A 14,376-nucleotide genomic window follows, 5' to 3' on the forward strand; every position below is an offset into this window, starting at 1 on the left:
GTGAGTGGCCAGTGAGGATATCTGGTGTTTTGTGAGGGGGAACATAATGAGTGGCCAGTGAAGATATCTGGTGCTTTGTGAGTAGGAACATAATGAGTGGCCAGTGAGGATATCTGATGGTTTGTGAGGGGAAACATAGTGAGTGGCCAGTGAGGATATCTGGTGTTTTGTGAGGGGGAACATAATGAGTGGCCAGTGAAGATATCTGGTGCTTTGTGAGTAGGAACATAATGAGTGGCCAGTGAGGATATCTGATGGTTTGTGAGGGAAAACATAGTGAGTGGCCAGTGAGGATATCTGGTGTTTTGTGAGGGGGGACATAATGAGTGGCCAGTGAAGATACAAATGTATCTGGTGCTTTGTGAGTAGGAACATAATGAGTGGCCAGTGAGGATATCTGATGGTTTGTGAGGGGAAACATAGTGAGTGTCCAGTGAGGATATCTGGTGCTTTTTGAGGGGGAACATAGTGAGTGGACTTTGTTACTTTATATACACTGTACAGGTGACAGTGACCTCAGTCAGATTTGTTCCTTTACCAATGATATCTCCAGTTCTATAATTAAATTGTGCATTGCTAACAGCGGGCCGTATTCAATGCCTCAAAAAGATTTATGTTCAAAATTTAAATGCATGCATTTGAGGTTGATTTTGATTACCATTTCTTAACTCCATTTCCATTTCTTATTGTATATACCCAGTAATACTCCACTGGTACCTGAATTGCAGAAAATATGTGTGAGGTGCAGGTTTTTGACTAGAAGCAACATTTCTTTTTGTCTGATCTTTATTCAATTTCTGGACTAAACACAGACTGTGTTTTGAGTGATTTCCTGAATAACAAAGGAAAGCAAGCAGCATGACATGCTGTATGGTGAATAATTTCTATGTCAGTTAACATTACTCAAAGAGGTTATCCCTATCTGTACACTGTGAATAACCTTGCTATTGGCAATCACATAGAAACAGGCACAGCATCAAGTGGCTTGAACCTGTGACATTTCAAATGTTCTTTTAATCTCAATTTAATACTGGAATAAAAAGAAGAAGAGATCAGTTTCTTTTGAAGCATGAATTTTGAATGTCATATTCTATGGAAAGTCAGACTTAATACTGTAACAGTATAACATTATCTTTTTATAGCCCAGAAACATTCAAGTTTTTAGTACCTTACCAGATGTTTCTAGTCATCTATGCATTACCAGATGTACAAGTTCCTAGTCATCTGTTAATTACCAGATGTACAGGTTTCTGGTTATCAGTGCCATTACCAGATGTACAGGGTTCTGGTCATCAGTGCATTACCAGATGTAGAAGTTTCTGGTCATCAGTGCATTACCAGATGTAGAGGTATCTGGTCATCAGTGCCATTACCAGATGTACAGGTTCCTGGTCATCTGTGCATTACCAGATGTACAGGTTTCTGGTTATCAATGCCATTACCAGATATACAGGTTTCTGGTGACCAGTACCATTACAAGATATACAGATTCCTGGTCATCTGTGCATTACCAGATGTACAGGTTCCTGGTCATCAGTGCTATTACCAGATGTACAGGTTTCTGATCATCTGGTAATTACCAGATGTACAGGTTTCTGGTTATCAGTGCCATTACCAAATATACAGGTTTCTGGTCATCTGTGCATTACCATATGTACAGGTTTCTGGTCACCAGTGCTATTACCAGATGTACAGATTCCTGGTCATCAGTGCATTACCAGATGTACAGGTTTCTGGTGATCAATGCCATTACCAGATATACAGGTTTCTGTTCATCAGTGCCATTACCAGATATACAGGTTTCTGGTCATCTGTGCATTACCATATGTACAGGTTTCTGGTCACCAGTGCTATTACCAGATGTACAGGTTTCTGGTCACCAGTGCCATTACCAGATGTACAGGTTTCTGTTCATCAGTGCCATTACCAGATATACAGGTTTCTGGTCATCTGTGCATTACCATATGTACAGGTTTCTGGTCATCTGTGCATTACCATATGTACAGGTTTCTGGTCACCAGTACCATTACAAGATATACAGGTTTCTGGTCACCAGTGCTATTACCAGATGTACAGGTTTCTGGTCATCTGTGCATTACCATATGTACATGTGTCTGATCATCAGTGTCATTTCCAGATGTACAAGTTTCTGGTCATCAGTGCATTACCAGATGTACAATTTTCTTGTCATCAGTCTATTACCAGATATTCGAAAGAAGATTGTGAAATTAATGCACATGGTTTGATATGTTTGCTTTATAGTGATGTTCAGTGGTATTTACTTAAAGGTGTTCAATTGAATAAGTGTTCAGTAGCTACAAACAAAATAATTATATCTGATATATATCAACATGAAATTATATTTACATAATTCAGTATACCAAGATCTTTACTATTATAAAAACAAATCCATTATTTTATTTTTCTTGCAGATCACAGTGATTCGTAATCGGCTTGATGGAACTATTGTGGTTGATGGTAGTGAGTATGTGAATGGCACAGCTCCCGGTTTGGCAACCAGTATGAATATTGACACCGGGTTATATATTGGGGGTGTTCCACAAGATATTTCTACACCAAGACTAGGAACAGTAAGTCAATGTTTTTTTAGTTCAATTTTTTACTGCGAAAACAATGTTAATATTGAGTATCAGTAATGTTGGTCAAGCTTTTTAGCTTTGCTGTCAACTTCATTGAGCGGAGCTAATCATATTACTGATTGTCTGTTGTCATCAACTGTGTCAACTTTTTAGACAAAGTCGACACAGCGGAGCTGTTCATATTACTGATTGTCCGTCTCCGGCGTTGTCAACTTTACAATTTCAACTTCTTCTTCAAAACCGCAAGTCAGAATGTTTTGAAATTTGATATGCAGGTACCTTGGATGCTTCTTTCTTAGATTTGTTCATTTCATGTCAAAATCTCAAAATCTCTGTTTTTGATGAATATTTTTGTAAGTTTTGGTAAAAAGTGATATTTTCGACTTCTTGTTAAAAAACACAAGTCTGATTGCTTTGATATTAATTATATAGGTACTACATGTGGAGTTCTCTCAGATTTGTTCATTTCATGATGATATCTTCAATTCTCCAATTTTAATGAATATTTTTGGTAAATAGTTATATTTTCGACTTCTTGTTAAAAACGGCAAGTCCAATTGCTTTGATATTACATATATAGGTACTACATGTGAACCTCTCTCAGATTTGTTCATTTCATGATGATATCTTCAATTCTCCAATTTTGATGAATATTTTTGGTAAAAAGTGATATTTTCGACTTCTTGTTAAAAACAGCAAGTCTGATTGCTTTGATATTACATATATAGATACTACATGTGGACCTCTATCAGATTTGTTCATTTCGTAATGATATCTTCAATTCTTAATTAAAATGTGCATTGCTACATGTAACAGCAGAGCTATCTCACCCGACAGGCTGCTTGTTACTTTTTTGGATTCTTCTTGAAAACCGCAAGTCTGGATGCAATGATATCATAGATGTAGGAACCTCAGGTGGACCTCTCTCAGATGTGTACATTTTGTGATGATATTCTCAATTTTGCAATTGAAATGTGCATTGCTAACAATGGAGCTTTACATGGATAGCAGAATTGCATAGTAACAATTTCAATGTTACCATGCTGACATCGTTAAACATATCATTTAGTTAGTAGATGAAACTAAGACAACTTTGACCTGTCTGCTTGACTGTACTACATTAACTCAGGGATTCTGAATCCATATAATGTGATTTAAACTTTAGGAGTTTCAATCGTAAGGCTGGAATCCCAGCCACTACACTGGCTCTGAAATCTTGACTAAAAAAATACAAGATTTAGTGTATATTTTGTACTACTGTAAAATCTGTATTAGAAGACGCGACTTCTATTAAAATGGTACAATATAACAGTGGATGCGGCCTATATTAAAGCATCTACACATATGAGGAATGATGAATTTTTTATTCACAATTTTTCAAAACAAATGGGTGCGACTTCTATTAGAGATGCGGCTTCTAATACAGATTTTACGGTAATATGTGAATATCTTCCCCAGACCAACTTGGTTCAACAACTGTATATATAAATATATGCACATCTTAGATATGGAATTCATTATATGGTTATGTGGCTTCATTATAAATGCATAAATTTCATATCTAGAGCACTATTGCAGATATAGATGTCCAATCAGGGAATCTGTCATCTAAATCTAATTTTTTATAATTAGAGTAAACAAACAAACAAACATCGCTGTTAAATTTCTTTCACAATGTTTGCCCAATTTAATTAATGATGTAGATCAATTTATGTCTCGTACACACATTGTATTAAAAATGATAAATGATATTTGTGATTGTATTTTGAATTTTGCATTGATTATTCCGTTACTACAATAAACTGATTTACATTTAAATGAGACGGAATTACAGTTAAACTATAATGTAACAATGGGAAACCCAGGGAGGGCTCAGAAGACTTTGGTACTACTAGGAAACCATATAATAAGGGGACTTTCTATATTTTGACAAGTAAGTATCAGTAATTTCTAAATAAATGGGAGGATTTCAAAATTAAAAATGAAATCGAGTGGACAGGAAATAATAAAATTGGATTTTGATCAGTTGGTGGTCAGATATAATTGACAATTGCTGTCTAAATGGTGAATGTACATGATTAGATACCACCTGCATACAAATAACTCATATTATCTGACTGGCTTTTATTATCCCATATATCATGTGTATTTGATAAGAAAACTTTGACATTCTCATTTATTGCCTAGGAGAAACGCACAAGGTTTAAAATACGACCGTGAAAGAAATGACATTGTCTTTGCATGCCCTCCTTAATTTAAGTAGCTAATATAATCTAAACATGCATTATGCTTCAATGGCTTGTTGCTGATATACTACATCTACATGTATTTTTAATTCTAGCTTTATATTTGGAATTTGTGTAATGAAAACGTCCTTTTCTTAAAATTCTGAATCAGTAGCTAGCTCAAAATCTACTAAATTGGTGGGTTTTATGCTATACATTGACAAAAAGGAAAATATCAATCAAAATTGTAAAATTTTGAGTATTTTCTGAGCACAGCTGTAAGATATGTATGATAAATAGAAGTAGAGATGGAAAAAAAAGAGGAATTTCTACATTTCCGCCACATAGCAACTTAATATACGGTACCTGATGAAGTCTTGGTATTTTCTGAAAAATGAAAAGAAATTCCCACATTTTTCCCTTTCAATTGATGATTAGCCCTTACATAGTATTTCACTGACTCAAATTTAAAAAAGAAAAGAAATTTCTACATTTTTTCCCCCTTTCAACTGATAGACCTTGCATAGTATTTCACAGACTCATCTGTCAAAACGGGACATGTCGGTCAAAACTACCACATCTTGGTATTTTCTGAGTAGTGCTTTGAGATAAAATTTAAAAAAGAAAAGAAATTTCTACATTTTTTTCCCCTTTCAACTGATAGACCTTACATAGTATTTCACAGACTCATCAGTCAAAACGGGACATGTCGATCAAAACTACCAGATCTTGGTATTTTCTGAGTAGTGCTTTGAGATAAAATTTAAAAAAAAAAAAAGAAATTTCTACATTTTTTTTTCTTTCAACTGATGATTATAGGCCTTACCTAGTATATGTATGTCTCTCACTCGTCAGTCAAAACCGAACATGTCAGTCAAAATCTAATCTTGGTCGTTTTCCCGAACATTGCCGGAAATTCATACATTTTTCACCACAGGAAACAGAATTATATTTTACAATTCTATTAAACATATCTTACATTGCACTTGTACATACATATATGTATTGATGGATGGATGAAAGCGTCATCATTTACTGGTATTACCAGGCAACAATAAATAAACACTTGATACTGTCAATACTATCACGTTTCACATATCAATCACCATAGTTACCACAATTAAAGCATTATATAATTTTAACATTTCAAAACTAAAGAGAAGATTTTATGATAGTAACCATATGTTACTGTACTAGAATTTGTGATTTATCATTGTCGTGGCAACTGGTTTGATATTTATCTTTAATAAATTGTCTTTAATATTTTCCCTCTGTGCACTGATATGACATAAGTACTGTTTTAATTTTCCCCTACCAATCCTGCTTGAATTTTCACACAACTTTAAGGTAAACAAAATAAATGTACCATATTTGCTCTATTAGCAGCACATGCTATTATTAAAATGGGGACAATGTGAAGTTAAGATTGTACCTGATTGGCTACCCGACCCCAACAGTTTCATCAATCAGCATGTTTGTTCTTTCAAAGTATCAAATTGAAAAATTGCTCAAATTTGGCATAAACAGTTCACTTGCAGTTTTCATGTATGTGAAAATCCCATCGGAATATCATATTTTGTTTTACTTGCATGTGTTCTTCATTTGAGATGCACTTCTAATAATTTAAAGCATATACGGTAGCTGTATTAGTATGCGCTTTACCACAAACTATCTCAACCTATAAAGACAATAATATGTTTTAGTCCCCCTTCGGACGCAGTCTGAAAACGGGGACTTATGTTTTGACTTCCCTGCGTCCATGCTTCCGTTCGTGCATGCATGCCTGCGTGTGTCCGGACCTGTATCTTAGAAATGCCTGGACCAATCACAATGAAACTTCACACATACATTATTATATTATACATATGCACATCAATTTGTTCCACGATCTGATTCAAGATGACCGAATGGCGGCCATTTTTGTTCTAAAAATCATCAAAATCAAGCATTTCTCGGCTGTTTACAGATAGATTTTGTTCAAACTTGTTTATTAACACATATCACTTTTCTGAAGGGGTGAGAAGGCTGGGTTACAATTGCAAATAAAAATAAAAATAAATAATTAAAACCTTAAAGGAAGACAAGGTAAAGCAAACTAATTAAAGTGTGTGTTGTTGTCAATGTTGCATATCCAAATATGTAGCTTTGTACATTGAGAACCATCACATGTGTCAGAATGCAATCCTCGGGGGGGGGGGGGGGCGGAGCTACGTCACAAGACGTTCCCCGCTGCTAAGACGCGCACCACTGTACATGCATTCCTAGATGGGCTCTGTGCGCGCTGCTGTGGAACGCCGGTCGAGCCGGTGAAGATTCGAGAAAACAACACGAACTCAACTTTGAAGTAATCCTAAACAACAAAATTTATATATGTTACACACGTAGGGCTAATCTTGTTACACTGTTCAGGGGAGTCTCAACAACCATCCCAAAGTACCGTTTTCTGCGAGTTTTTGGCCTTTGTTTTCACCGTGAGGGTTGCCAGGTGGTGAAAATGCCTGGATGTTCACCCCGAGGATTAGGGCCAAGTATAAACATTCCTGTACTATTAAAAAAAAAAAAAAAAAGGCAGAGTTTAAGGAGCTTCTGGCTGCAGAGATGAAGTGGATGGAAGTAGTTCATGATGTTGTGATTTATTTATGGAGCGCGTGCTGATATGTGGGCCATATAGTGTACTTCAAAGTGGAATTCCAGGTGCTATGTCTGTCTACATTACCACTAAATTGATGTAGTCACAGACTGTTTTAAACATGCCGTGTTGTTCTACAGTTGCTGCTGATGATATAATTATCTAATTTGGGTTGTAAATTGACGGTGCTTTCCAAACTAACAGTCCTACTAACGTCGTTTATGTCTGCTATTCCTAGAAATTTATGATTGCTTGTAAAGTTCCAAGGGAATGGCGGTAAAGTCACATCTGATTCAGTGTAAAATGGCCACATTAAACAAATCCTGTGTTTACACATCAGCATTTTTCTTTAAGTCAGCAGTTGAAGGCATATCAATAATGGATGTATTTAACATTTTATATAATGCATGTACATGTGCTGTCTTAATTCAAGATGTTTCAGTACTCCCTAATTGTTCATTATTGTGACTGACAATTGGGAAGTTTTATGCATCTGTTTTATTTGACTGAATTATGGGAAATGAATGTTACTTAATATCTATACTTACATGTATGCCCTAATTCCCACCATATTATCTCGGTAACACTCTTAAAAAATTTTGTTTTTCAAACTGTCACAATTTATGACAAAACAAATGGTTTTGCTTCTCATTTTAAAACCTGTGCGTCACACATTTTTGCAATTTTGTACATCAGTAAAGTGCATCACAAATGCAACAATGGGGAAATGTTTGTTTTATGATGATCTTTTTAATGCATGTATTCGAAAGGATTATTTGATAATTCATGTTAAAGGTTCAACTTATATCTTGTTGTGGTATTAAATAATACCAAAAAAAATCCCATTTACTGTATTCTGAATCATTAATCTTTTCACCACCAGTTCTCTTTTTTTCATCACAAATTCACAAAATAGTCGTGTTTATTCTGCACATTTCTTCAGAAAATTAGGACAAAAATAGCCAAATTTTTTAGGAAAAACTGAAAATTGACTCAAATTGTGTCTGTTGGCTCCAAAATTAGGGTTCATTTCAAGAAATATTGAAGAATATAAGAAAAAATTGCAGAAAAATCTGGACCCAAAGTCTGGTGGTGAAAAGGTTAAAATACAGTGTTTGCAATGCTTATAAAGCTAATACGATATGTGATTTCATATGTGGTACCAACAATAAAGATAATAAATTACATATAATTTACTCTACTTTTCTATCAATGGTATGCTATAGTTGTATGATTTTAGCTCCCGATTTAGCAATTTAAATACAGTCTGTGATAAATTATATTGTTGTGTGTTGCAGCCGTTGTCCTGTCAAATGCATCCTAGTATCTGTTACATCTAAAAATAACATCGTTATTCAGAATTCTTATCTTGAGATCACACCTGATAGTGACGTGTAATGCCCCAGAAATTGATCACATGATCTAACGATGATTCAGTATGCGTCTCTTGAGATTCATTGTTGAATTTTAGCGCATATCAAATTAAAATATCTGACATTTTGTCCTTTGGGACATCTGCAAATATTAAACTTGCCCAATTTTCTGCGTAAAGTTAAGTTTTTATTGTCACATGCCAATTTCTAAATATTTTGTGTATTAGGAAATCCACAAAAAGTTGTTGTAGTGAAGGAATTCATTCAGCTTTCAAATCTGTATGGATAGTGAACGTTAGTACAGGTTACAGATATTAAAGAAATGTGTGTTGGAATCTGAAGTCTTTGCAAATATCAGATTGCTCTGCAGAGACAGCCTTGTATTTGTTTTTGCAATGATATTTGTTCTAACGTTTTAGATTTCATGATTAAAACAGGTTTTTTTACCCCCATTTGTCTGTTCAATCGATTTCTCCATGCATACATGCCATGTAGTATAACTAATATCCAGTTTATAATAACTGGAGACATAGAAATGTTAATACCCTGAAAAAAAAATCTAAAATATTTCTGTGATACTTTTTTTCAGGTTACTTACAGCTTAGATGGCTGCATAAGAAACCTAAAACTCCAGAATAATGTCTTAGATTTGGAATCGTCAACAACTCAAGTTGATGTCACTCCTTGCACTAAAAAAGTTGAGGATGCTGCTTACTTCAATGGCAATGGATTTTTAGTACTTGGTGAGTATTATTCGATTGATCTCGCGACTATCAATAAAATATTACTATCGTTGTTGAAGTCTGTACTTAGTAATAAAATGAAACTTGTCCTTTTGTAGTAGTTTAAGTCTTATAGAAACGTTGAAGTATAAATATTCTTATATTGAACAATTTGACAGGAGCTGAATTTTCTAATCTTATCTGTATAGAGCACCACTGATCTAAACTAGATATAATCTTAAATCCTCATTTTCCTGTTGTTAAAACTGGTGGATATCCAGTGTATTTTATTGCAAAAATCTCCTGCATGACTCCAACTTAAAATAGCACATCAATTTCATTGAGTTTGGAAACTGAATTGAAGTCTGTATTGAGGTTAATGTTGTTTTTAGGTTGCCATGGTAATGTCTTACTGTTGCCTTACACCTTAGCTGTCCAGTAGCAATTAATATAAATGATTTTTTTTTTCATGACAACAATAACTCATGAATTAATTAGCCGTATGAAATAAAGGTGTGGAGATCACGAAGGTCAATTAATCAGTGTTTCATAAATATTGAATTTGCAGACTTTGAAAATTGATGTGTTTGTTCAGCAGTCACGAAACACGACACACTGTGCCATGAACATTAATTATGTCACAACATTATGCAAACGAAAATTCAAAAGTTATTCTGTGAATGTGTTTGATATATACAGTCGCGAATGATAGATGGATGCAAACACTTGAGAGCTTTGTCTGCATTTCCTGCGACATAATTGCGTAAATGTTCCGTTGTGATTCTCCAAGTGATATGTTTCCAACCGAATGCCAGATAAGATCGTGACTCTTGTTTGGATAAAAAATCATCCTGAATGTTATTTAATAGTTATTGTTATTAGTTATAATATTGGTATCACATGTTTTGAATCATGTTCATCATTTTAAGTGTTAAAAGATTACGACGTCCAGGTCAAAGATCGGTTAGGCTGCCAATAGTGATTTTGACGAGTCTGCTACCGATCACAATGTTAATTCAAGTTTGGAAAATGTGGTGTACATATTTTTTATCTACATACATGTATCTCACTTTGGTGTTTTGTGCATGAGAGCTTTCTAGACCTTGAACTCTGGTATTCTGAGAGCACCCACTTTTCTAGATCGAACTCCTTTAAACTGATTAAAATTTTGAGGGCCATCATAACATACAGGTGGGGCTTTGAGGTAGTGACCTTCATGATTTTCTTGAAATTTTGAACCCCAGAGACGCTTCAAGGTTTCATCAAGAGAAAGCTAAAGATATTATTCAATTTTTTTTCGATCTTCAAAATTTGAATGTGACCTTTGGAAATGATGTTCGAGCTGACCAGAAACCAATGTCTTTTTGGCTTGAACTTGTTTTCAAAAGTTTGTATGAAAAGGCAAAGTCTGCAGATAGTCAGTCTACATTTGGATTATTCTGTAGTAAAATTCTCCTTCAAAACAATTTACAGATGGCACAATTTTTTTAATTTACATTATGTACTTCTACTGGCATCACGTACAGCAAATATTCTTTTCATACTGGTAGTACTTCCATCTGAGATTCAATATTAAACTGTCTTTGTTTCAACGTAAACAACAGTTCACCACCATATGCTACTTGTCTACTTTGATGTATTTTTGTAGGAATGTCAGAAAAATTTGTAACGGAAATGTAAATAACAAGACAGTCTTTTGGGATTGCCAGCTGTTGATTATTTAGTCTTCTGTTTGGTGAGAATGCACGAAAACTTTTTCGTAGTGAAAATATCCGAGCTGTGAGTCATAGTAACATTGTATTGATTAACCTAAGATGACTGCGTCTGAATTTAAAATTACATTTTCACCCCACTGTAAGTTCTCTGGGCTTTTGCCATTCAGATTCAGAAAGTGAACAGAAAATTTGTGGTCACCAAGAAACAAGTTTTTTGCGTTAGATTCTGTGCATATTTTTCAACTTGTCTAGAAATGTTTTTCAGTGGCATGGGCTGAAAACGTAGAATATTTTTACCGATATGAATCTTATGATAATGAAAAATTTTGGAAAACATAATATTTTTCTATTGTGTACATAGAATTTACGTTACGCTAGCAGTATAGACAAGAGCATTGGAATGTCATTTGTTTAACTAAACTTTCTCATCCAAATTTGTCTGCACTTTCTTCTTATATTCTTTAATATTTCTGGAAATGAACCTCAATTTTGGAGCCAACAGACAAAATTTGAGTCAATTTTCATTTTTTTTCTAAAAAAAATTGGGTATTTTTGTCCAAAAGTGCAAACTATAAACATGAAAAGAGGGAACTGGTGATGAAATGGTTAAATTCTTACCAATCAGCATGTGCATGTCTGACAAAAAATGTCATGCATGGATCAGACTACTGTATCTTACAATCTGCTGTGACAACATTGCGCACATGTTGTTTTATTACCTAAGACACATGCATGTATATTTGATAACAGGAGCAGGAACAACAACATCATTATTTTTGTTTGTATTCGAACGACTTTTGGCAACCCTGTCACGTGCAAAATGTACACAGCTTGAATTACTAATGTGTCTAATCTAGCTCATGTAATTTGAATGGGGAATCAAATTTTGTTTTGTTCTTTGAATATATTGGACTCAAAACAGTGCTTCACTAACTTGTTCACACAAAAACTAACCTGAAAAACATTTTAGCCCAGTTTAACATTGATTCACTATATTCCAATTTCTGCTAATTTAGTGTCATTTTGGGACTGATTATCATCTCAGTTTAGCATTGATTTACTAGATTCTGAGTTAATAGTTCTGCTGATTAGGGTAATTTTAGAACTGATTATCATCTCAGTTTAACATTGATTCACTAGATTCCAAGTTCTCATGACTTAGTGTCATTTTAAGACTAATTATCATCTCAGTATAACATTGATTCACTAGATTCTGAGTTAATAGTTCTGCTGATTAGGGTAATTTTAGAACTGATTATCATCTCAGTTTAACATTGATTCACTAGATTTCAAGTTCTCATGATTTAGTGTCATTTTAAGACTAATTATCATATCAGTATAACATTGATTCACTAGATTCTGAGTTAATAGTTCTGCTGATTAGGGTAATTTTAGAACTGATTATCATCTCAGTTTAACATTAGTTGCGTTCACGCACAGCTCCTTAGCACGGGCTAAGAGGTCAAATTCCTTAGCCCGTGCTAAGAAAACATGCGTGAACGCTTAGCACAGGCTAAGGAATGCTAAGTACGGGTTAAATCTGATCCGAATTTAAGACGCGGTCTAGACCTTAGCACGGGCTAACGAAGTATGCGCGAACGCTTAGCCCAGGGCTAAGCGCCCTCTGCGGCGACCTTTGGGTGTGAAAATTGTCCCATGTTTGTATAACGACACTATTTCACCAGTCATGACTCCGCGCTCGCTTCCACACTAATCGGGTCACTGTAGTAGAGTGTACAGCAGCTCCAATCATAGACAAAATATATTTGGTTCGCTGTCTACGACATGCATTAATAAAACTCTGTATTCTGTTACGCCCGTTGTATACTGTTTATGTGCATCCAAATAAGTTGGGTCCGTCTTCTCTCGCGTTCCTGTGCACGTCGCTTCAAAATTAGAACGAAACATGCCAGCAGCAGAAATAGAACCTCGCGCGTGTCATCCATTTTTCGTTCGTAAATAGCGGCTTACCAAAGGTCACCGACTAATGGCACACCTTAGCCTGTGCTAACGACTGGCCCTCCCTGTGCGTGGACGCAATTGGGTCTAGCCGAAATGCAAATATGCTAGATAAGCCTAAATCAGTTTAAATCTTAGCCTGTACTTCGTGTAACGTGAACATAACTATTGATTCACTAGATTCTGAGTTAATAGTTCTGCTGATTAGGGTAGTTTTAGACTTTTAGATTTAGTGTCATTTTAAGACTAATTATCATCTCAGTATAACATTGATTCACTAGATTCTGAATTAATAGTTCTTCTGATTAGGGTAGTTTAACTGATTATCATCTCAGTTTAACATTGATTCACTAGATTCTGTGTTCTTTTCGCAATGATGAGGAAAGTTGCAAAATTTTGTTTAGGATACCCTACTAAAAATGAATGTGAATAGACTACACCAACAACTGTATATTTTTCCTAATCCTATCAGGAAACAAAACCATTAATCTTGTTATTTATTGTATACAGTGTCATTAAATCACTGCGCATATTACGATAATGTCTGAAGTGCACATATTGCTTTAATTACATCACTGCACTTTTAGCCTGTCAGAGTACTATAATATGAAAATGATACATGTGAAATAATTGATTTTTTGATTGTGGTAATGAATGAGGCTGAGTGTGAAATCTATGACCCAAGGGGGAGAAATCAACCGTGTAGATTTTTAATAAAACGGCATAAAATAAATGGCTTGACATAATGTATATCGTATCACAGATGAGAAGTTCAGAGTTGGCAGTGATCTGACGATTGATCTAAAGTTCCGAACAACACAGAATGATGGATTACTACTCAGTGTTGCTAATGACCAAAACGATTGCTTGGGTCTGGAATTGGTTAATGGGAAGGTGAGTAGTATGCCCTCTTGTGGCAGACAGTGTACTATCTATTTTCTTTCATCGTTGTTGGACTACAGACATAGATGCGATAATATTGTACTTTAGCTGATTCTTATTCTTTCCAAGTGTAAGACATTCTTTGTGCCATTTCTCAGCTATTGTGGGTTGCTATGCCACTGAGTAAAAATATCACTAAACAGCATTACGTATTTCTCTGAGGTTTTATGTACTTTAATACTTAATGCTGTGAAAAGGCTGCATGTTTGTC

At 34.9% G+C, this 14,376-nt stretch overlaps 1 protein-coding gene across 1 annotated transcript in view; it reads left to right on the forward strand.

Annotated features, from left to right (window-relative positions):
* The window catches only part of LOC102802072 (laminin subunit alpha-2-like), a 78,291-nt gene that overhangs the window by 55,578 nt on the left and 8,337 nt on the right, over positions 1-14,376 (forward strand). Inside the window, exons 3-5 of the mRNA XM_085492976.1 lie at positions 2,433-2,591; positions 9,417-9,570; positions 13,987-14,117. Of these exons, the coding sequence (XP_085349102.1) occupies positions 2,433-2,591; positions 9,417-9,570; positions 13,987-14,117 (444 nt within the window). The remainder of the gene's footprint in view (positions 1-2,432; positions 2,592-9,416; positions 9,571-13,986; positions 14,118-14,376) is intronic.

Source organism: Saccoglossus kowalevskii, chromosome 18, assembly GCF_978046115.1.
Source record: "Saccoglossus kowalevskii chromosome 18, keSacKowa6.1, whole genome shotgun sequence".
In the NCBI taxonomy this organism is placed as follows: Eukaryota; Metazoa; Hemichordata; class Enteropneusta; family Harrimaniidae; genus Saccoglossus; species Saccoglossus kowalevskii.